The sequence below is a fragment of the Choristoneura fumiferana genome, chromosome 7 (assembly GCF_025370935.1).
Source record: "Choristoneura fumiferana chromosome 7, NRCan_CFum_1, whole genome shotgun sequence".
NCBI lineage: Eukaryota > Metazoa > Arthropoda > Insecta > Lepidoptera > Tortricidae > Choristoneura > Choristoneura fumiferana.
Genome location: NC_133478.1, coordinates 11,434,613 through 11,460,459, shown reverse-complemented (window position 1 = coordinate 11,460,459; position 25,847 = coordinate 11,434,613). Strand labels below are relative to the sequence as shown.

Below are 25,847 nucleotides of genomic sequence, written 5' to 3'. Positions count from 1 at the left end.
TGCGTTGCGCAATTAAATCAGTGCGGCGCGTTCACTGATTCAATACCTACACATTTGTTAAGACTGTCTTGGCACACCTCAGCTGTACTTAGTTCTGTTGTACCATCACTCTACCGTGAAAGTGACAATTTGCCGCCATTTCTGTGTTATAAATTGTCAGAATTATTTCGTTTTGTCCGCATCTACCGCATTTCGTACATTTCGTTCTTTAATTTAAACTAAGTAGGTAATCAGCATATTGTTCATGAAGGAGTACTTACGTGAAATGTGGTTGTCTGATTGTAGACAAGTACTGCACTTAGTCATTTACTATAATGATTTCTATAAAACTTAATGGATCTTTAATTATTATCATGATCATGAATTATGACTTAAGAGCGGATTATATGCAAGAGCATATTGCAGATGTTAATTTAAAATTTGATGATGATTCTTAAATGATTCATAGTAATGGCTCATTTATTTTATGTTTTTGTACCTATAAATAAATAGCATTTTAATTATATCATACTAGCTTTTATTTGCCAAAAATTCGTTTATTGCTATCCTGTGGGTAGGAACTATGCAATTTTCCGGAATAAAAACTATCCTTTGTTTCCCAGGTGCTTAAACTATGTCCATACCTACTAAATCGGTTCAGCAGTTTGAGCGTGTAGAGGTAACAGAGAGGCAGACAGTTACTTTTGCATTTAATAATTTTTTACACGAATTTCACACTTCACTTTAACCTATTTCTGTCTTTACGTCGTACCTTCACTAAAATCCGGTTTCAGAATGATGGATGACAAATAACACGTATCGGATCAATGCACTTATAAAATGGATTATTATAGCATGCTGCAGAGCGAAACGGTTAAGCTTTGCCCCGCCCTTCCCTACATCTTACGATCGAAATCAACAGCATCTTGAAACCTGTTGACTTGAATTACGAGCTTGCTATTCGATTTCATAGTGTCTTGTATTTAAATGTTACTACCTACATGTTCAAAGCAAGAACCATCTCATTTACTGACAGGTATTCTTTCTCAAGTACCTACTCGAATTAACCGATAAACAGAGTTAACCTGTCGGGAGAAACAAAAGTGAAACGGATGAAATATAAACCGACTGGCTTTCCACCGCTTCTTCGCACGAGACACTCGCGATAAAAGCGAAACACACAATAGGGGATAGCGGGATTTAATTACAACAAAAAGGTGGTTTATGATCAAAATTGTGGGGCATCAGTTACAAGTTACAATGTGAAGTTTTAAATTACGCTGAGGTAAATAAAAATCTGAATTATAATAGGTACTTAAACCATCGTGTATTTTGTACTCACATACTTCTTTAAATTATTATCCAACGGAATACTAAACTATAAATTCCAAACGAGCCTGCTTACGTTGCAATTTAAATTACTTCCTGCGATAAAGTAGTTATAATTTAATTCTACGACTCCCTTGCCAAATTAAACTGCACTAAACAGATGATTCCTCGGAAATGCAGTTGCAATGACACCCTTTGATAAACGAGTATTACGGAAGAATTTTAGCTGTCTGTCACTACATCTATATTTGAATGCTGCCACGCAGAACTGGGTCGACGAGCTTAGCTATTTCAGGCATATCCGCTGTTGCTATGTAAGCGGTAGGCTTAGAATTGCCATAAATTCCTTCGAGTCATTAGCCTCGAATCTCGAAAGTATTTCGATCTATTTATTCTTCAAGAATATCTGAATCATATTTAATTTTAGTCTTTCCTTAACTTTTACAACTTACCTTATTTCTACCGTCGTGTCAATTCAATACATGTGATCGGTTAACGCAACGCCGATCAGGTAAACGATCCGTCAGTTTCTATATTAGTGACTGAATGTTTGTTTTATTCGGCTAACACGGTCAATCTTACATCATTATTTACATAAGGAAATGTTCAGGCAGTTCCGAATACTGCAGGGCGTGCTCTTGCAAAACATTTGTTGTTCGTACTTTTATAAATTTAGAATCCGTGATCCATGGATAACTGGGTTTATTGGAGCTATTTTGGTGTTTACGGGCGATATTTTCGTTCAGTACAAAAGGAAGATTTAAGACAATTGCGTAGATTTACCACGCAATGCAGACTATATCCGCTGTCGAATTGGAAAAAATACTGTAGGTAGCCTCCTGGTTTGCATTAAACTTGTGCGATCACTGTTTGTTATGGTTGAAATAAATGGATGTTCTTCAAGAATAACCGAAGGATGAAAATATCCCAGACTCAGATTAACGTGCCCACCCACGCTATTGCCTATCCGTGCCTAGGAAAGTTACGTATTTATTCGAATATCTGTGTTCCCATGACGGTCATCGATATTTAAAGAGCCGTTCGTCATTACTGTCGTTAACGCCGCTAATATCTATTTCAGTATTAATTGCTCCGAAAAAGCAATAAATATGTACGTACCCTATATCTTAGTTACATTTAAAAACGCACGCACTACTAGATTCTTTAAACATGCTGATAAAATTGACTCGGTCATGTTATTGCGCTCCTATCTAATCGATCGTTTCATATTCATAGAGGATAACAAAAACACCCTAAAAATAACGTAAGATAATTATTGTTTAAAAAACAATATATTTTTCAGGTTAACTACTTACAGCTTTGTGTCATAAAACAGAACTGGATATCACGTAAATCTTTATTTCTTAAACAGAGAGTTTTACGACTGCACTATTTTGCATTTAATTACCTATAACTTCAAATTTTATTTATTCCTATTCGTAACTTGGTGGACTAACTTTAAATTTTTTAAAACATAATATACGTAGATGATGCTATTAAGAAATAGAAAATTGTATAATTTTTATGAAATAGAGAGTTTAAAATTTCAAGGTGGCTTTTAGTCCAAGTTCCTGAGCCAAAGAAACAAAAATTAAATAGGTTTTTAGTCATTGTTTTTCACATGTCTTAATTTAATTATAACGTAGTTAACTTGTTTTTTTTTTAATTCACAGGTATTGACAGTTTGATGGTTAAACGTCTGTGGCGAAAATGGCGGCAGATTGCATTTTGTGAGTGTAAAAATGTTTTCTTGTCTTACGTTCGAACTTAATTTAGAATCTAGTCCCATCACGACGGACTTTTTCGAACCTGCAGGCCCGCATCCTCATTTAATAAAAAATATATATCAACATGTGCCTATCAGACTAAAGCTTAGTCTGGTAACTTTGGCCCTAAAGAGTAACTTTGGTCATTGGGATTAACTCGGTCCAGGTTTTTTTACTGCATTGCTTCTTCTTACACCCCGCTCCCTACATACTGCTGCCGATATGTTTAGTTTTTAAAACGCTCGTTTTTTTTTTGGATGTTTGTATAGTTGAATGGAAAGAAAACTGTGAACTTTAATTCAATAAATAAAATGGATAGAGAAATTTTTCACAGCGAGTAAAAAGGCAATTTCTGAAAATAGTATACTTACATGGTATTTTTTTTAGATTTTCATTTTGTAGGTATAAAACGGCAATAAAATGGCATTGACGGAGCAATTTTCCTGTCCAAGAACGCCAAAAAATTATATTTTATTAATTTTGGTATTTCTGCGGGGATCTTTTTTTTGATATTTCATATATTGTTGCAATACGTTACATGAATATGTCCAGTGAAGAAAGTTTGAACGGAGCATTTTTCCGTAAAAAGATATTAACGATTTAAGACTTTAGGTATATACTTTAGTCCTATTATTATTATTCTTTGAAAATTTATACAATACTTTTTATTTATTGATACTTTATCATACTGTAAAGTTTTTTCTGGCAGAGGAATTACTGTGGGGTCCACTACCTTTATTTCCTACACTATATGTCGCTCCGTTTCGACGTGAAAGACGGACAAACGTACAAACACACACACTTTCGCATTTATAATATTAGTATGGATTTTCATATAGGCAAAGATACCCTCCATTGGGTCAAAGTACTCCGATCTTACGGTAATATGAAACAAGCCCCAGGGTGCTTTAAATAATTTTGTTCCGATCAAATTGATAATCAATACTTCATTACAGATAAAAATTTAAATTACTAGAGACTAGAGACTTGTACAAGGCGTGTCAATGTTTGTACATAATTATATCATTAAAATGTATGTCGAATAGCGGGTTGATATTGTATATTTTCTATAGTGGGCGCCGGCCGCTACACTAATACCTCCGCAGGTGTACTTTACGCCCACATATACCATTTACAAAACTTTGATCATTAAACTCCAACTGCAAAGAGCAAGGTCGATTTTACAATAGCATAGAAGAGTTAGATAAGAGATTGCCAAAATTACTAGTGCCATGCAGCGCCAGTATCAATCGACATTCAATTGTACAAACACGGTGTTCTTTTAAATACGGCAATTGGCTGTAAACGAGATATAATTGTATTTTTCCGATTATTTACTCGTATGTTTCGAGTTTAAAAAGAAAACTTCATTCTGTGACAAGTATTTTTAATTATTTCAATCTAACAAAGTTTTCTACTTTTTTAATGTAGATTTACTTATTTAAATGGTTGTTGGACGAAACAAAACGGAGAAAATTTCCAAAAAGGAAAAAAAGAAGACCGTGGAGCAAAGAATAAGTTATCATTTAATTTTCGTATTCGTATTTTCGTATCGAATAAATCATCGAGTAAATATTTATTTCACATTCGTCAACTACATTCAGAGCTCAGAATTACTTGGAAACAACATTTTATTTACAGAAATAACGTTGTAATTTAGTAAATTTTCCTTAATTAGTATATCACGGTAATAGTAACGTTACATTAATAACTAGAAATAAAGACTAAATAATGAAATATATGTGTCAACATTCTCACGACTCTTTAAATTTAGTAGGTGATGACACGAATCAATGATTTAGGGATGACTGTGTCGGAGAGCTAGGTATGCCCACTCCGTGCTAATGACATGCATGCACCGTTAGCGTCACCGTCGCCCACAGAAGCCGTCGTCATTAATCAATTTAATCACCGATTGTCTTCTGTTGCTTTTTCCTTCTCAACTGACCTGCGATTTGTGTCAATTGACTTATAAATGCTAATGATAATGATACTTATATTACTCATTGCGTTCAGAACTTATGATTAATAGTGGCAATTTAGAATGCTTCAATATCAATCGCGTTCTCTCTGGTATATTTTGATAGCTGGCAACAAATTGCTTGACCTTAGACATAGTTACGCATATGTGAAAATATTAATTTACTATATTAAATCTGGCTCCAACTAGTTTATTTTGATTACGTAAAACATTTTCACTTTTATTTCGTTCGTAGTTATTCGTATAAAACAGTAAATGATCAAACTATTTATTAGGAAACTAATCTGACCGGTTCTTACTCAGGTTATATTAAGATCGTGGAATGTCGCATATACACCGAACCATGTTTCTCTATTAAATAATTCATTAGACTTATCCATTCCTATTAAGTATTCAAAATTAATTATATGCTTTTGATATAAGTAGCCAAATAAATCACATTTCACACTTGACTTTCCAACGAGTATCAGCTTCGATTTCGTTTTCGTTAGATTTTATTACACGCTGTAATTAAAAATTTAATGAATGGATTCGTAGTCCGTGCATTTCTTATGGGTAATTAGAATTATGGGTGGAGTCGAATGTTGCCAAACGACTTTACCTGGCACACAAGTGCACTTGGCACCTCGCTTCAATAAATGCAGCATAAATCATAACATTCATAACACTTTTGACAGGCTGTTATTTAACCGAGACAAATAAAGGCCATTATACCGAACCTGTGTTTTAAGACCAACTATGCGTTAAGACTGAGGTTGGACTAGTTTGACAACGTGATAGTTAAATTTAATGGCTTTGGTTGTTATGACACCGCTGGAATATGTTCGAGGATAAATTCAACATTGCGTCAGAAAACGATCTTTATCGGCAGACATAAAATGTCTGCACTATCGACCCGATGTGTGTAGATCAAGTTATTTTGATTAAAAGACAGCGTACCTGGTGTTCGCTGCTTGTTTATTAAAGTAAAAAACCGGTACCTGCCCAAGTACGGCAAATCTGAACACTGAGTATTTTATAAAATTCGTTTTGTCCGTAACTCAAAATTTTAAAAATAGTGCTATGCTTGCAATGGCAAGCTTATTATAAATGTAATAACTGAAGCATCTCTGAGCGTAAATCTAACCGTAACCTCCGGACTAATGTGTTCCGGCTCCTGGACGAGGGAACTGCCAATGTCGCGACGCCGGCGATCTATTCTTGATACGAATTTGTCTTCGACCTCACTAAATCCAAAACTTCCTCTACTATTTATGTTCTTGTCTCGTAAATGAATTACTAATTATTACCTGAGGCACCGTTATAAACACTGACAATATAACTAATAAGCAAAACCTTGAACTCTATTGAACGTCGTTTTACCGTATCCGGTCCAGTTCAGCCGATGCAATTTATAATAAATAAAGATCAGTTTTTATTCTTTATTATTGATATAAAACCGTAATGGAGCTACTGGTGTTTATACAGACATTTTCACTTATGTTGTAAAAATGTAATGTTACGGAACAGGTCGTATGTTGTGGTCCAATTTTAAAACATAAACAACAACCGATCTCATTCGACTCAATTGTAATCGAAGTAGGTATGCCAATTCGACGATCGACGTCACATTTACTAAGTATTTACCTCGAGGCAGATGTGTACTATACGAGTTTCACTTGCTGATTAATAGGTCTTCGATTGTTCCCGACATCGTAGCGTGAAAAAGAAAGCATTCTGTATGGAAAGCAAAGCCATTTGTCTATTTAAACAATCACAGCACGGCCTAGAATCACACGGCTTGCCTTGTCATATTTGCCTGGTTATTTAGCGTCAACCTTTGATTCTTCACGTTTTGAACGTGTTGACACCACGTCCACAGTCCAGTCTCAGTGCTTACACATGTTTCTTATTCTATGCCGCATTCGCCTGTCTACACCTGCGTGCCTTATTTTAGATTCGCGCTGGCCGTGGTGGCCGCTGCAAGGTGATGCTGGATTATTTTCACATTCTGGGTCACGCCGTGTGTTTTGTCTCAGGGACACCTTCCAAATTCGCGAGACCGCAACTATTTTCTATGACACTGCTACTTCAAACTGTTCATCGCTATTATATTTTTCCACTGTCAATTGTCGGCAATGATGTTTTTATATTTCGCGTGTAATATATTATCTGAGTATATTATAAATCAGTGCGTTTCGATTTGTGCCATAAATAACGATTTCGTATGTACCGCGACCTTTTTTGTATTCACAGCTTTCACGTTCGGAATACGAGATATTGCTTTAACCCAAAATTCCGTCAGTTTTCTCAAATATCGTGACTGGTCTGGTGGGCCGATAATCGGATGATGCATGTGCATCGGCTGCGCGTGCGTCTATGTTGTAGGTCATGTAATAAAGGTATTTTTATTTAATATCTTATGCCAAGTGCCGACGACGCGCGGTGAATCACAAGGCGCGCTCAGAGAATGCGGCTCGGCCGCTATGCCAATAATCTTCCGCAGTACCTACACACGTTTTCTGCTGGTCTCAGCAATCGCACCGTCATCTATCAACTTGTTGCATTCTAAATCCACATTCATGGCAAAACCGCGCCTATTTTATGATAATAAAATTTAAATTCTTACAAACCACGCTGTAGCAATAATTATTCTTCCAGGTAGATTTTTTTGCGAGTGGTTTCTACATTCCTTCCTTTTATCCCTTTGCGTTGTTTCTTATTGGACTTAGTGTATCGTTTTAATTAATATTTATGTATTGTTTGTATTGCAAACCAGGTGTTTGTTATTGGTATTCACGATTCGTTCACCGATGTATGATTCAATTTTGACGTAGCGTGCCAGCGTGGTCGCTAATAGACCATTAGTAGAGGTGGACAGCTCACCGTTTACGACTATTACTTATTAGCCGTACTCTTGTTTCAGTTTACTATATTTTTTACAGGGAAACAATTATAATGGATGACGCCATTTTAGCACACCGCTCGTTTCTTACATACAATTTTATTGTCACCCAAGCCGCAGAGCGTGCACGTACACGCGAACCCATTGAATGGACTGTTTTCAATTGATCAGAAGCGGCCTTGAAACCATCTCCGGAACTAATCGCGTTTACATTCAGTAGGAGGCCATTTTGCAATTACTCAATATCTATAGAGTACTAAATATCGCGTGCAGTGCATCACATTGCAATCTAATGACACAATTATAAGTAGCTAGGTACCTAATTCTCTTCAATTTGTACCTAAACGTTAGTAATACTTAGCTGTGTTATCAATGTAACAGGGGATAAAATACGAGTAAGTGAACAAGTTGTAAAAAAAAACATTACCAGTCCTTGCAGTCGGGTTAGAAAGGCTAACCCACATCATGAACATGAATAGTTGAAAAATACGAACATACTGAATACCATCGTCGTGATTCATACTTCAAACAAATTCAATTTCATACAAGTATTTAGTCAGTTGTGGCCATAAATTCGTCTAACTACGAGTACACCTATGTAGTAATAAGTAAAGAGTGTTTTATGTTGCTTGAGAAATATTATACGAGCATTTTAATGAGCCCGTTCCACCACATGCAAGCTATCTCTGAAAAAAATATGCACTATAAAGGAAGAAATTATTTTCATGCAGCTTATATATTGTGCATGTATATAGTTTATTCTTGACTGCATGCAATCTAAAGATTCTGACAGTTAGTCAATAGCCATTTATGTATAGAGACCGACATCTGTCTTTTTTATCTTTAAAATTGCCACCCCCGAGAGGACTGTTGAATAGATTTTCTGTAGGTATTCTTCACAACGTATGTTAAGGAATGTCGAGTTAAGCGCAAGACATTTTAAAACAAAAACGTTGCCAAGCTTTCGTAATCACTTACAAAATGGACTTGGAAGCTAGGGTTTTGGCGAGTATACGTGTTGTTTAAAAAGAAGATTAACATACTATTAGTCGGAAGGTAAATATAAAACACGAGTAATTCTTGTTTGGACAGTGATATGTATGGCAAAAGATACACCTAAATAGCTTTATCGCGACTAGTAGAGTACGAGTACGTTGGTACCTACTTACACACGCATTGTAAAATGACCAACCCTAAAAAGGCACATTCAATTGACATACCTACGGACAAACTGAGCAAAAAACCTTGGTAATAGGGTACAAAACTCTAAAACTACAAACTCCAAAAGTCAACTACAGAGATATTGATACGACCAAAGTTACAGAAATATGTACACGCAACTTTATTGACTTGACATTAAGGTGTGTACCTATACTTATTTTTGTTACTTTAGTCGTATCAATGTCTTTGTAGTCGACTATAACTAGGTGTACAGTCAGCATCAAAAGTAGCGTATCACTTTTTTACTTTGTCGCATTGACACATTGACAATCTTGCATGGCGTTTAGTAGGTAGGTACGTGGCTGTAAAACGACAAAAGTGCGAAAGTATATAGCTACTTTTGATGCTGACTGTACTTATAGTATATCTTCATCACAAAAACTGTATAAGCTTAACTTCAAAGCAATTAGATCTAACACAAAGACCCACAAATTATTCCAAAGCAAGCAGTGGGCGCCCCAACGAAGCCGCCGACTGCTAATAATCGCAGTTTGGAAGGGGGTCGGACCCTCGCAAGCGACCCTCTGTACCTGATGCAACTGCAGTATTGATTAACGCCACTTGTGCGAATTTCATTTGTATATCTGTTCACGGTTATTTAAGAATATTAGACGCTAGCCTTTTGCCCGCGACTTTCTCCACTAAAAATTCGTTTGTCGTTATCCCGCTTGAACATTTTCTGGGAGTAAACTATCGTACATGTCCTTCTCAAGGCAAGGTCTCCAACTACCAAAATACAGTATCCCCCTACCAAATTTTATGTGAATCGATTCAGCGGTTTAAGCGTGAAGAGGTAACATACAGACAGACACAGTTATTTTCACATTTATTTTAACTACTGAATTAAGTTGTAGAAACAGGACAAGGTGCATAATGCAATATTAGCTTATACGAGACGTACAAATGATATGGATTCTTGTGATCTGTTTTTTTTGTGTTTTTTTAAATATGAAAAAATTAGCGCCATGGCTTGCCGTAGCGTAGCATTATGCTGTGGGGACCTATTAAGCGTCATGTATCTTATGTTTTTTCTATTGTTAAATAAATGTATTTTTTTCTTTCTTTCAAATGAAATTGAATAATCTACTGTGTTGATAAGATGATAATTAAATTACATTAGACATAATTATAAGTATTGCATTTTTATCATATGACAACATGATACACCTACACCTCGGTGGACTTCTACTATTATCTATTCTGTGCTCGTGGGGAAAGACAAACATAGTACTTACAGTAATCTCAAAACTAAATATTTAATTTAAACTAGTGCTCGGCCAAACTAACCGGAATATGCGAAAAATATGTAAATCTTACTAACTTTTGAAGCACGTATGAATGAATATCAATTTAATGGTGATTAGAATGAGATTAGACACGTTGCTTCAGATAAGGCTGATAAGGGCATGAATGACGGCGCTACCACAGCTACTGATTAAATTCCTCGGGGAATCATCTCTGCTGCTGATAACAATGTTGTTAAACAAACAAATCGGTCATGTGTTTAGATCATTGTTTTGTTTGTTATGGACTTATGGTGCATGTGAAGACCCCCCGCCGTAAAGTTAAAACGTAAAGCCTGAAATCAATAACATTTTGATTCAACATTCAAATCTTTTTTAATCAGATCTAATTATTATATTAAGTACTCGTAGTATGTTTTAGTTAAACAAACGTTCTGATTATTAAACGGCTCTAGCGGCGATGGATTTAACTTACTTGGTCAAAAAAAAGAAGTAAATCATGGAATGTTTTATTGTTTTTTTTTTTTACCTTTTTACTACCTACTTTCTTTTGTATTACTAGTCCTTAGTCCGTGTGGTGTCGGGTTAGAATTTCTTCCGTGGATGTCGTAAGAGGCGACTAAGGATATAGGTGAAGTTATACCGTAGGCGACAGACTAGCAACCTATCACTATTGTAACTTTTTTTTTGTCAAACTTTAAACCTAAAATTGCTAAAAGTGGCTCCGAAGCGGTATCGTTTCGTGTGCTCTGCCTACCCCATTTGGGAATACAGGCGTGATGTTTATGTATGTGTGTATGTAGTCCTTAAAAGCTAGAATATTAAAAGTAGTAACTAAACTATTGTGTTAATAATTAAATTAATTGTCCAACGTAAATAATCGAGTACGTAGATAGACATTTAAAGCTGCTATGAAATGAAACGGATAATGTGCAGGTAAATTCCGTCCCGTATACTTAAAGCTTTATTCAAATGAGTGTTTAAAACTCATGTCATGTTTTATAAGGGCCGTATAGCGTAGGACTGACCGACTCGCTGTTTATTTTGTCCCTCACTCAAAGTTTAACTATCGAAATAATCAATCGTACAACAAGAAAAAGAAATTGCGTTTGTGTCGTGTTAAAATAAAGATTCAAGAGCTTTGTAAAAATATACCTTAAATTGTCACGGCAATAAATTCAAACATAGCTCGTCTCCCCTTCCAGACCTTCACAGCATGGTGCAACAGCCACCTCCGCAAGGCCGGCACTGGCATAGAGAACATCGAAGATGACTTCCGCAACGGCTTGAAGCTGATGCTGCTACTCGAAGTCATCTCCGGGGAGACGCTGCCCAAGCCCGACCGCGGCAAGATGAGGTTCCACAAGATCGCCAATGTAAACAAGGCTTTGGACTTCATCGCTTCCAAAGGTAACTATAAAAAAATCGGTCATGAGCGTGTCGGACACGCCCAGGATAGGGTTTCGTAGCCATTACGAAAAAATCAAGTAATATTTTTCTAAGGATTTCGTATTGTGTACGGAATCTTCCAAGTTTAGGTATATTTTATACCTTAAGCTGCTATTTACACTTAAACTAATAATAATTCTCAAGTAATCTTAGCCGCTATAATTTTCCTTGTTAATTTGATATACCTATTTACTACCATTCTTTTTTTTCCACCCAACAGTAAACTGTTGTAAGACTTAAAAGTCTTAGAGGGGGGAACGCTCGATTTCTATAAATATTTGCGCTTTAAAGTTTAATATTTCGCAAACAGATCACTGAATAGAAAAATCGTCTTAGCAACCCCTCAGTAGTTTTCCAACGATACCTCACACTATAGGATGAGTCGAGAAAAAAAAAACACCCCCACTTTACATCTATGGATGGTTACCTACAGCTCTGTGCCTACAGGTACCCTAAACAATATCTTTTTAGTTTTTTATTTTACCACTTTGTCGGCGTGACTGATTGTATACATGTCATGCCAAATTACAGCTTTCTAGTACTGTCTCTGAGCCTAGCCGCGGACGGACAGACACAGATAGACATACATACAGACAGACATATGGCGAAACTATAAGGGTTTCTAGTTGACTACGGAACCCTTTTAGGGTTACGAGGAGTATAAGATGTTCATTCTCCAGTTATCTAATTAATGCGCAAGTCATTCACTAGATCGACGCGTTGATAGAACACGTTGAACTTATAGGTCTTAAATTTGGTAAAATGACATGGTGAAGAAGGAAAACATGCATAGCTGGTTTAGTCTCGGTTGTGGTCATAGTACGAAGCTATCCATATCACTGCAAATGAACGACACAACGTTTCAGGGTACAAGGAAAATAAACAATTGTACTTTGTAATTAATGCACTCATTATGATGTACTCGTACCTATGTCCTACCAATATTAGTGGCTTAAAAAAGTTAGCTCAAATAGTCAGATTTTATTTTGACAATGAGTAAGTATGACATTATGAATTATGACTTAAGTTTTGAGTTATCCTTATCACCTAAAAAGTAGGCAGTTAGTCAGTTTTAAAACTATGTCATTAAATGCATAGATGTAGTAGGTACTAGGTCAGGGGTCGGCAAGCTTGAGTGGGAAGAGTCAAAAATTACAATTTACAAAATTTCAAAGTTGTTAAAGAGCCACAATTTTTTTTCTTGCTAAAAATAAGTGATCACTTTTGTACCTTGTCACTTTAACGTCATGTTTGAAAAGCCATACGAAATCATGTAATAATCAGTGACAAATACTAAGCGTTAATAGCAAAGCTCGTATAACCCTAGCACAATTTATACAATTTAATGCACCTTATCCAGCATAGGTGTGTAATGGTCCGGCTACACACTTAATCATACTTGCACAAATTCCAATTTTCCCAAGCAAGCATGTGCATTAAGACGGCAAAACAGTATACCGCACAAATGGCTTTTGGACGCCATACAGTTTTTGCGCCAATTTTTGCACAAGCCTTTTGCGCAAGTCGCTGCGTGTAATCGGGCCTTAAACATTCTGCACCACAACGACATTTTATTTTTCATTTAACTTTATATCTTCAATTTTCCAGGCGTGAAATTGGTGTCGATCGGCGCTGAAGAAATTGTCGATGGCAACCTGAAAATGACGCTGGGTATGATCTGGACCATCATCCTGAGGTTCGCCATCCAGGACATCTCGGTGGAAGAAATGACCGCCAAGGTAAGCAAAGGCATTTTGACCATGAAGTTGTCAATGTATTTTACATTATAATAAAAATTAGCGATCTTACGTGTAGACAGTCTATAAAAGTGCAAAGTTATATCCCTATGTATCTTGAACGCAAATTAATTTAATCCATCGCTGTAGTCAAACAGTTTAGGTAGCAGGTTAGGGGCAGTGTAGGTAGTAGATATGAACTGATAAAACAACTTTTTAAAGTCGTCCACATATCAAGATATGACAAACTATAAACACAACACCATCATCTACCAACCCATAATAATATAACCCTATAATAGTAAACAATATTAATATTGTTGAACAATTATGAAACTAAGTTATCTGAATAAACTAACTATTTTTATTAATTTACACCAATTGACTTCGTACCTAACTTTAGCTAAGCTTTTACTGTGGTTCTTAGGTGTTAGCAACGGATAAATACATACTTATACAAATAAATTTACTCAAAATATATACCATCCAGTCCAGGACTCGAGTACCTACAAACATCTATTTTCTTCACGCAAATGTCTGCCCTTACCGGAATTCGAACCCGGTACCTCCAGTTTCATAGTCAGGATCACTACCACTAAGCTATACAGTCGACACATGCTAAAGAGAAACCTTATCTACTACAGGAAGGTCTCCTCCTCTGGTGCCAGCGCAAGACCGCTCCCTATAAGAACGTCAACGTACAAAACTTCCACCTGTCCTTCAAGGACGGCCTGGCCTTCTGCGCGCTCATCCACAGGCACAGGCCCGATCTGATCGACTACAGCAAACTGTCCAAGGATAACCCACTGGAGAACTTGAACACGGCCTTCGATGTGGCTGAGAAGTATCTCGACATCCCGCGCATGTTGGACCCTGATGGTGAGTTATTTAAAATAGAAAGAAGAAAGACAAGAAAGAAAGATTTATTCGTGACAATCGTGACATTACATAAAATAAACAAATGAAATAGTACATTACTGCAGAGGTTGCGAAATATGGGATTGCCTGACGAGTGTTAACGAGGCCATCTAGAGCTACAAGGCCGACAATCCCTGCTCGCGGTCGAGGCTTATATAGTGCTTTACAAAGTGTGCAGTACAAAGACGTACTTCGCGTTCTATTATCACGAAGATAAGGACGACTTTTCCTTGGATGTTAGAGAAAATACGTTTCACGGTCACGAAATGGTCTCAAATCAGCATAATGCCGTTGCGAATGGCGCTGATTTTCCTTTGGGACCATCAGGACTGCATACATTTCGAATGTAGTTGTGTCAGATATACCTACGAATAGGTTCGCGTATATATATGCAAAGTATTCTGAATAACAATGTAGGAACTTCAAGAGGTGATACCTTAGAGAATATTAGAAGAGTTTTTAAACTCCAAATATCGTAGTCAAATGTGTGTTTTTTGTCTAATTAAGTATTTAAAAAATGTATCACATGTTTCTAACTCTTCCTAATACTCCAGTGTATTAGGTACCTTATAACTTCGTATATTATTATTCCGGACATATTATTATTTACCTATACGCGTTTGTGATACGCGATGACATGACTACGACCAATAGTAGGAGATACGGTAGTTGAGATAAATACCCTCACTTGTTTTTTTTTACTTCAAAGTTTTTATGCTATAAAAAAATATATAAATTACTATATAGTAGGTAGCTTGCATGGCTAAATCCAGGACCCAGGACCATGGTTGTGACTTGCTTTTTTAAAACTGAAAAAAATGAACTTTCACTTAAAATAACAAAATAATTGATGAAAGGGATTATTATAAAGTTTCTAAGACCAAATATTAAGGTAATATTTAGCCAGCAATCATTTGCAATTTATAAATTATCTATCATAAACTTTGTGATCTCCAAAGACCTAACAGATGAGGGTATTTACTTAATTTATATGTATTAATGTATCTTAGGACAACACGTATCGCTAATGATTCGTCAATTTGACCCAATGACGAGATCTACTATCATGCAGCTGACTTAACGTAACGACATTGATTTTAACTGTATTTCTTAAGGGACCGACTACTGCAAATAAACTTTTAATTTTATTGACACTTAAACCAATAAACTATGTATCACTCATGTTTCTACCGGGTATTACAGACCTTATTAACACACCAAAGCCGGACGAGCGAGCCATTATGACCTATGTGTCATGTTACTACCACGCCTTCCAAGGCGCGCAACAGGTATAAAATGGCCATCGAAAGCTACCGCCAGACCCAGTTTGATACCCGAGCCCTTAACGCAACGCGCCTTTGTGTGTCACTTAAAGCATGAATCAGTCTCGGTCTTTTGTTTGGAACAGTTAGTGAAAGCCCCTTTTAAAGTATTATCAATGAATCTCAACGGCCCAAAGTTGGGATTGTTTGTACCTAATCCGAAACTATCTCTTTTGCTTTGAGTTGGGCTGCTACAAAATTCGAAAATCGAAGTTTGTATCGTACCGTCCCTGTCACTCTCGTATTAAATAATATCAGCGTCAGCGGGACGCAAGATACGAAGTTCGAATTTTGCACTTCGTAGTATGTGACCTGTTTATTACTTATATTAGTTAGGATATGAATCGCGTGGTAAGGAAGGCAGCTGTCAAATCCGTGTTAAAATATCTCGGCCAGCTACAATCAGAGGCCTTACTGTCTAACGCACTGGGAATCACAATCATTTTCACCACTTCTTTCTGTCACACGGTATAAAATGAGGATAAAAAGAGATGGTGAACACTATTACGAACGTTTTGGCGTTAGACAATACGGTCTCAGCTTAGCAAGTTCGCATCTGTCGCAGCTTTTATTACTCGCTTATTAGCGCAGTGCGATCCTTTTTTGTACTCGCACAGCACAGACAGAGTCGCCTTCCTTATCAAAAAAATAATCATTTCCGCTGTTCCAGCCATATACTCGTATTTTTAATCAAATTTGTGTTGTTGTGTATAATGTTTGTAAGCTTTGTTATTAACTTGATGACAAATGAAGCCGTCGGTAGAGAAGTGGATAATTGTAATTTTGCGCGGGGCGGCCAAATAAAGAACGTTGTACAATCATAATATAAATTAATAATATTAAATTATATTTGAGGATTAGATTACTTCTTCTCTTCTAACGGTTTCAAATAAACTTGTCGTGTTTTAACGAACATGCAGTTGATCAAAACACGGCTGGTACATATGGACGTATATGAAACAAGGCATTTTAACTTCTTAGATATTTATATGGTCTCTTCTTTTGAGTTGACCAACGTCTAAGTAAAGTCCGTTAAATAACTAAACACGGATCTGTATTGAAGTGGATGACGCTAGTCGACTTAACACATCATAATCTATGATTCTTTGTCAAATTTAAGTTTGCCGAAATCAGTTATTCTTGATAAGAAACCGATAAGAAACCCGACCAGAGCCATTTTTGTTTTTCAAAATTATTGTCATACAGTTGCGTCATCCAGTTCAATACAGGTTAGTGTCAGCATCGCATGGAACTAACTAACCCGTGTCGCGTGCCTGCCGCTTGCCAGATCTGCAGAACACCGCCATGCCGGACGAACGGGCCGTCATGACCTACGTATCCTCGTACTACCATTGCTTCTCCGGGGCGCAGAAGGTTTGTGCACTCCCACCACGACTTAAACCTCATTTTGACAAACTTGCAAGCGAGTTGCGTTACATTGCGGACTATTAAGAGACAATGAATTCAGTTGATCAAACAAATACCGCAATTTAGTGAAACTTGCATGCAATTTCTTGCATTGTCTGAATTGGGCTTTACCGTTTGCCATTTGCTACTCGGTACGTCTCTCTACGAACAAATGATTGATTTGATTCAGGCGTTAAACCCAGTTGGGCATGCAAGTAAAATCGTGCAAATTGTATTACATTGAGAGGCAGTAAAGAGAACAAGTTTGAAGTAGTCAATCGAGAGCGACAATTGGTATACGTATTGCTTTAGGTATTGAAAAGTAAATAACGAAAGAATGACATATTATTATCTTAATCAATTTCCTTTTGATATATCATTGAGTCTTGATATTATTTGACATCTGTTTATAACATCAGTTAGGAATTAAAAAGACGAATCACATGGTCCTTCGAACCGGATAAATTTTCCATTAATTAGTTGAAAATTAAATCCTAAGAAATGAAAATGATTATTTTTTCTGCTAGCTAATTAAAGATTATTGATAAATGTTTCAATTACAGGCTGAAACGGCCGCGAACCGCATCTGCAAAGTTCTCAAAGTCAACCAGGAGAACGAACGCCTCATGGAAGAGTACGAACGTCTCGCCAGCGATGTAAGTATAGGTTTTGGCACAAATGTTGAGGCTATTATTATTTACACTAGGAGTTGTCGGTCGTGACATAACAGAAATATAGTTGTTTATGTAGAAATGTCTATGAAAAATACAATTTTTATGTAATTAGTGACTCATTAGACCAAAGAGATTTAATATCTACTGATTACTCTAGAGTCAGTAAATATTAAAGCTACTTGGTCTAATGAAGTTGGCCACTGCAATCCATGGTGAAGATAGTTAATTTTTTAATGTAAGCATCACTAGAAGTCTCACCATAAAAGAAAACGCGTATGGTTCAAAAACTACACAAATAGATTGTAGTCACTAATAATCATAGGGTTCCACAAACTCATAATTATATATAAAATGCTTACATCATATAGTTTTAATAACCGTAAAATGTATGCGCGTAAAGTCCCATATCTAATGTAGCAGTAAAATACTGAGACAAAACTATTTTATTATTGCTAGAATTGAGAAAGAAATTGCTAGAAATTGAATCACCTTATTAGGCCATATTATGATTAAATAGTGGATAGTTGAGAAAGCAAATAAGTACCTATATTACAAGCTTTTACCCGCAGCTTCGCACGTGTGAAATAAGCATTTCAAATAAGCAAGCAATCAAGTATAAGCAATTAAGAATTTACACTTGCAATTCTTTATATTTATTTTTTTATTTCGGGGATGATTTTTGATATGTTGTATTTCGGGGGACGACCATTCGATTTAGCTTGGTCTTATCTCTGAGAAAACGCATGTTTTTGAATATTAGCCCGAGCGAAACTCGGTCGCCCAGGTGCTTAATATAAACAACGAATTCAATAGAAAAGATCTGATAGTGAAAATCACGATGCTCATAAAGGAATGATGATATAATTTGAATAAGTTAGATATGTATGTACTTTTCCCAGACCAAATCGAATACAAACCAAATTTCATAATTTAGCAAACACGTTTTCACAATATGTATATATGTAACTAGCCGTTACCCGCGACTCCGTCCGCGTAGAATTCGGTTTTCACTATCCCGCGCGAACCATGACATTTTCCGGGATAAAAAGTATCCTATGTCCTTCCCCGGGGCGCTATAACTATCTGTATACCGAATTTCATCTAAATCGGTTCAGCAGTTTAGACGTGACGAAGTAACAAACAAACAGACTTACAAACTTTCGCATTTATTATGTTAGTTGGATATCAGTAAAGTATAAGTAACAGGATAATTTCTCTGCCAACACAGTGATAAGTAGAAATTAAAAAGAGAGAGAGAGAGATTTATTTACACATATTCGATACACAGGATAAAGTACATTGATGTACATTTTTTGTTTGAAGCTACTGGAATGGATCCGGCGTACCATGCCGTGGCTGAACAGCCGTCAGACCGACAACTCCCTCGCCGGTTGCCAGAAGAAACTGGAGGACTATCGTACTTACAGGTAACATTCAACTAGACGTACCATATAAAACAGAACAGCATTACACGGCCAAATTATGAACAGTGGCAAGTGGCTCAACAATCCCGGCATAATGTTGCGGCAAGCTGCAATGCTGTGGGACCCATTTAAAACTAAACGCATAAAAACATATCGTACCCTCAAATAATATAGCGACTCAATTTGAAATATGTCATTTTTAAACTATACTTGGTTGTTTTGGCACAAAGTTTATTATTGAAATGAAAATATTTCGAATTGAGGCAGTATAATTCTGAAGGTGCGATATACACACACTCGGTTTATCTTTAGAGAAAGAATCTTAAGAGTGGCAATATGTTTGCAGGCGTAAGCACAAGCCACCCCGCGTGGAGCAGAAGGCCAAGCTCGAGACCAACTTTAACACGCTGCAGACCAAGCTGCGCCTTAGCAACCGCCCCGCCTACATGCCTACTGAGGGCAAGATGGTTTCTGTAAGTATTCTCCTCCTTCCAAACGCTTGTAGCTAGGTACAAACAAAGAAACTGAATCGCGGACCAGGGTGGAACCTTTATCCTAGTGACGTTATATTGACATTTCATACATTTACCAAAGAAAACATAGTGAAATTGATTATGAAAATGTCCCACCATGGTACACGATTCAGTTTCCTCGACTGTACATATGACCAAATACTTATAATAATAACACTACACTATATTTTGCTTAGGAGCTCTGTTAACCCTAGCGCGACTCCGACTAGTACTTAAGGACGATTTTTTACTTGTCTTCTTTCAGGACATCGCAGGAGCCTGGAAGGGCTTGGAAATCGCTGAGAAGGCCTTCGAAGAGTGGCTGCTCAGCGAGATGATGCGTCTGGAGAGGCTCGAGTACTTGGCCCAGAAGTTCAAGCACAAAGCCGACATCCACGAGGACTGGACCAGGGGTAACTGCTTTTTTAAAATCACGTCAAAGAAAAACGCCTTATGTCCATGCCATGGCGACGCGGAGAGCGATTTCCCTATTCATTGTGCGATCTTAAAGTGGACGTTATTTCACGTCATTGTTTACAGTAATACGTGAGAAGTAATCAAATCACTAACCTCACGTCAAACGACATGTGGCAATTTTTGTAACTATTAGTCACTTTGTGGTGATGCGATTTTCGTCTCAACGTTATAAATCACATCACAGAGGAAAATGGCACAGAGTAAATTATAACCGCTTACCGGTTATAGAGTCTAAAAAGATCAGACATACTCAAATTGAGCTCAGTTTCAATATATATGGCTGAACTAATCAATGGATTTTGATCTATATCAAGTCAAGGGCTGTTAATTACAACTTTTTAGCTTTTTGCTCCAGGAGCAAGTCATTGCTCTTCCGCTACCATTATGTAGGTATAGTGTGTGTAGTGTGTATAGTATTTGGGCAAGTGAAAATAGTTATAAGTTCAAAGTATCCTAAATAAGGTGAAAGGACCAAAATGACAGTGTATTCTAAATTCTAATGCACATGTTGCAATCAGGATTGTGTTCACATTCTAGTCTAATCATGCCGATCTTCGCCGCTGCCAACTAGGTCGAGCCAAACAATTAGTAAATAGAACAAATGAAATCAACACCGATTAATGCTTTCTTTATAAGATGTATTTAAATATTTGTTGCTGGCAAATATTGCTGTGCAGTTGGAAAATTGGATCTTTCTATTTTTAAACTTATGGAGTAAGATGGGACTTGATATGTGTATTTACCTACATATGAACGTGTAACAACTGAACAAAACTGAACGAAAAAGTAAATAGTTAACATACCAAATTAATAATTAACTGATACTTTTGATGTTATTTCTACGGTGTTCTATTTAAAAACGATATTTTGGGTAGGTATCTAGTAAGATACGTCCACCAACGAAATGGACGGATGACCTCGTTAAAGCCGCGTGTTCAGTCGTCATGTTTTTCAATCTTTTTTCAAACCAAGAGGGTCGCGACATGAAAAAAGTTTGAAAAACACTGATCTAGCAAGACGAAAATGTCTATGTTCCGAACTTAAAGCGGCAATTACACTGAGTCGTTCGCCGCATGCTGCATGCGGCGATTCCTCAATGGCTGATAATTATTGTGGTTCTCAGGCAAGGAGGAGATGCTCCAGTCCCAGGACTTCAGGCAGTGTAAGCTGCAGGACATCAAGGCTCTGAAGAAGAAGCACGAAGCCTTCGAGTCCGACCTCGCCGCGCACCAGGACCGCGTGGAACAGATCGCTGCCATCGCACAGGAACTCAAGTAAGCATGCCGTAACTATAAGGTCCAGAACAGACGGTGAAACGCGAAAAAGTTCCAATTTATAGTGCTCTCTCAAAGCTTCAGTACCCATCGTACAGCCGTTTCGACATTTAACACTAAATAAGAAATAAAAAAGCAACTGGTCTAAATACAAGTGCTCTAAAGTTCTTTAACTCAAAATCGACGAACAGTCAGTCAGTCATGTGTATTCGTGACCACGGCCACTGTAACGGGGTTGAAACGTCGAGGTAAATATTACTCGTGTGTTTTAGCGTGATAAGTCCCGATAATGGTATCTTGACTACGAGTGAAAATCACGAAAGTTTAAAACATTATAAAATCGACGAAGCTCCGCTGCGCGGGGCTCCTGTCTCGCGTGGCTGAGGCGATTTGCGCCTTGACGCAGCTCTAACCTAACCTATGTATTTTCAAGTTTTCAATAAAACCTTGTTAGTAACAGTTGCTATTTAGACCACTTGCTACTCAAACCAGTTGTTTCTTAGACCAGTTGCTTTTTAGACGAATTTGTGGTATACCGCACAGGCCTCTCAGAATGACAGGGCTCGGGCCAGTGCGGAGTGGGTCACGTAGCCAACTAATTACTACAAGTGTGTGTTGATCTTTTGACCCCAGCACCCTGGAGTACCACGAGGTGGCGTCAGTGAACGCGCGCTGCCAGCGCATCTGCTCGCAGTGGGACCGGCTGGGCGCGCTGACGCAGCGCCGCCGCCAAGCGTTGGACGACGCCGAGCGTGTGCTCGAACAGATCGACCTCTTGCACCTCGAGTTCGCCAAGCGCGCCGCGCCCTTCAACAACTGGTAACTATCCTGCCTCTTCGCAGAAACATTATGCCCAAATGAGTCATAATATATAGAAGCAAAGTCAGCAAATAAAAAAAATCTTCTGTACGCTTTTCAGTCCAAGTGGATTGACTTTGCTTCTACTAGGTATATGCAATGTATGAAAAATTAACGGTACATATTAAGTATACAATTGTTTTCACTGTCGCTATTTAATTTCCTCGCAATCGAAATGAAAAGAAGAGTGTAAAACTCGAGCATACGAGTAAACCCGTATCGGCTCGGGTGGCTATATGAACGTCTCGGGTACAATGGCTCGTTTTATGCTCTTGTTGTGCAATCTACTATTGTGCAGGCTGGACGGCACCCGCGAGGACCTCGTGGACATGTTCATCGTACACACGATTGAGGAGATCTCGGGGCTGCTGGACGCGCACGGGCGGTTCAAGGCTACGCTCGGGGAAGCCGACAAAGAGTACCAGGTATGACTCAACGTTTTTTGAAGATCCCCAAGTTGTACCAATCAATCTTTAGCAAAGAAAAGAAATAAGTCATTTGAAATTTATAGTTTTTTTAATTATATATCTCCCTCTAAAACGCTTTTCTTTATACGGTAGGTAAGTATGTCGCCACTTGAGAGTGTCGTCACAAAAAAGTTTTTCTTTCTCTGTCTAAAATTAAATTTAAAAAATATATAATCGATAACACGCACTTTGATTTATAAGGTAAAAAAAAAGTACTATATTGACTAATCCAAGTGTAGCTTTGCAGTTTCCCCAATAAACTACAATCTTGTTTGTACCTACCTTGTTCCCCCGCTACAACTAAAGTACAGTTGTAACATTGTGTGATTATTCTTGCAGGCAATAGTGAACCTGGTGCACCAGGTGGAAGCCATCGTCAAGCAGCACCAGATCCCCGGCGGCTTGGAGAACCCCTACACCACACTCACTGCACACGTAAGTTAATAGCCCGATCCCGACCTGCAGTACAACCTTTTCACAATAAGCGTCGTAGAGCCTTCTTAAGGCCTTTCTTGATGAAAACCAATACTGTAGGTAGGTACTGCAGTTCATGCTTACGGCGATTTATTACTAGCCTTGGATAAAATTCAGCCTTTTAATAATGACTTATTAAAAAGCAGAGAATCATGGGTTTGAACCCGGTTTCACGTCTCCGAAAGGTTTTCGGTGAAATAAAACATCGTGAAGAAACCTACATTAATACTGTGGAACTACATCCGAAACCCTCTCATTCTGAGAGGAGGCCCATTTTCAGTAGTGGGACGCTCAAGAGGATGTCAATGATGACCATCCGTAATCAAGTACAGTCAACTACACAGATATTAATACGGCAAAAGTTACAAAAGATATGGTAGGTATAGTCATAATCATTATCTCAGCCTATATACGTCCCACCACTGCTGGGCACAGGTCTCCTTTCAGAATGAGAGAGCTTGGGCCGTAGTGTCACACACACCATTGAATGAGGGCTATCGCGTATGAATTCGCCGCTAGAGGCGCCAGTGTAGCGTTAGGTCTCCGAAATGTCAAATCTCATAGTTTTTGGGTGAGCCACGCGGGTTTATTTATAATTAGAATAATTTTGTGAATATTTTGCATTTCCTGAAATTAATTATGGCAGCTATGCGTTACGAGGCAATGAATGTCTGTGTTTTGAGACAGTTTTGTCTTTCGGAAACTTTTGTCCTCTCTTTTTTCCTAACAAAACGGAACTACGCAACACTGTGGTTGCTCGATATTTCTATGGTACGGTTTTAAGGTTTACTAAATATGATTTTGTTTTCACGCCCGTAATAACAGACTTGGAAGCCACACTTAAAAACCTCACGCAATAGTGGCGCCATCTAGAAAGACAAAAAAACGATAGCCCTCATTGCTTCGTGTGTACATATTGTTGTAACTGGTCGAATCGATATTTTTGTAGTTGACCTTCCCTTAGTCCTTGATAGCATAGCGATAGTCTGTAATTGGCCATTACGTGCAATGTTAACATCATTTGATTTGTCAGGAGCTGAACCGCAAGTGGGGCGACGTGCGACAGCTGGTGCCGCAGCGCGACGCCACGCTGGCTGCGGAGCTCCGCAAGCAGCAGAACAACGAGACCCTGCGCCGGCAGTTCGCGGAAAAGGCCAACGCCGTCGGGCCCTGGATCGAGCGCCAGATGGACGCCGTCACCGCCATCGGCATGGGCTTGCAGGTAACCGACGTATCCTATTAACCTCTTCACCGCCCCAGTCATCTAGTCGTGACAGCCAATGGAATGTCTCACACGCCACGGTCATCTATACATGACCAGCATTCAACTCCAAATTAATCCTTCTGCAATGGAATTAAAAATCAAGTTGATTTGTCGCTGGTTTTTCTGTGGCGTACAGAGCACGTCACTTCGTTTGTTTTGTGGCGATGAAGAGGTTGAATAATAGTGGCATGGCATGGGGTAGAGGTGCAAGTATTATATCAACAACGGTATGGGCCATCAAATCACGGAGAGAGCCACATATAAGGCATATACTTTTGCTGGATTAAGTATTCGCAGAAGTTCCTTTAGCAAAACATAAAAGTAGAATTATCAATATAAAAAAAAGGAACTAAAGGAACTGCTGCGAGTGATTCATTTTGCCCCAGTTTGGAAAAGTTCGTGGATCCAAAACTGATTTGCCCTCAGATGATTGGCCTTGTGTAGATTTTGACCAAACTACTGATTGTTTGGTGTCTGTAAAATTTGTGATGTAATTTGATAAGGTAACATTTTATTATTTCTTCACAATTTTGATATTATATTTTAGGTAAACGTTTGCATGCCAATTAATACAAACATGTGAATCTGCAGCATTGTCAGCTACTTACGTTAACACCTATTAGGCACCATGTTTACAGAGAATAAATGATTGATTGATTGATTGTCTGGTCAGGGCTCCCTGGAGGACCAGCTGCGCCGGCTGAAGGAGTACGAGGCGGGCGTGTACGCGTACAAGCCGCACATCGAGGAGCTGGAGCGCATCCACCAGGCCGTGCAGGAGGGAATGATCTTCGAGAACAGGTCAGTATTCACCAATTTATCTGCCATGAAACGAGCTGTGCGCGGAGTATCTCTGAAAGATAAAATCCGCAACGTGACTAACCGACATAGGACTAGGTCATGGACATAGCTCAGAGAATTAGCAAGTTAAAGTAGCAGTGGGCTGGTCATACCTGTTGAAGAACCAACAACTGCTGGAGTAAACAAGTTCTTGAGTGGAGACCGCGTCTTGGCAAACGTAGTGTAAGTACCTATGGCTAGCCTAGAGCCTCGCAGCAGCTGAGTCCTCAATAGAAAATCGTCCATAAATCATGTCAAATATTTACTCTCGCTGAGCGCAGCTCTAGCCGAAATAGCTCAGCAGAGCGAAGAGAGGTAAATTAAGCGTTTGCAATGATTCATGGCAA

General features: G+C 38.1%; 1 protein-coding gene across 3 annotated transcripts in view; it reads left to right on the top strand.

The window, feature by feature from the left end:
* Actn (alpha actinin) overlaps positions 1–25,847 on the top strand; it is a 39,693-nt gene that overhangs the window by 9,739 nt on the left and 4,107 nt on the right. Inside the window, exons 2-17 of one of the 3 annotated variants that reach the window (XM_074090181.1) lie at positions 11,610–11,814; positions 13,462–13,592; positions 14,234–14,468; positions 15,711–15,796; positions 16,837–16,845; positions 17,126–17,203; positions 17,800–17,892; positions 19,234–19,337; positions 19,681–19,807; positions 20,112–20,259; positions 21,447–21,597; positions 22,231–22,416; positions 22,754–22,880; positions 23,262–23,357; positions 24,430–24,618; positions 25,334–25,461. In XM_074090181.1, the coding sequence (XP_073946282.1) occupies positions 11,610–11,814; positions 13,462–13,592; positions 14,234–14,468; positions 15,711–15,796; positions 16,837–16,845; positions 17,126–17,203; positions 17,800–17,892; positions 19,234–19,337; positions 19,681–19,807; positions 20,112–20,259; positions 21,447–21,597; positions 22,231–22,416; positions 22,754–22,880; positions 23,262–23,357; positions 24,430–24,618; positions 25,334–25,461 (2,093 nt within the window). Of the gene's footprint in view, positions 1–11,609; positions 11,815–13,461; positions 13,593–14,233; positions 14,469–15,710; positions 15,797–16,836; positions 16,846–17,117; positions 17,204–17,799; positions 17,893–19,233; positions 19,338–19,680; positions 19,808–20,111; positions 20,260–21,446; positions 21,598–22,230; positions 22,417–22,753; positions 22,881–23,261; positions 23,358–24,429; positions 24,619–25,333; positions 25,462–25,847 lie in introns of all 3 variants that reach the window. The other 2 variants (XM_074090180.1, XM_074090179.1) reach the window with 2 other exon arrangements.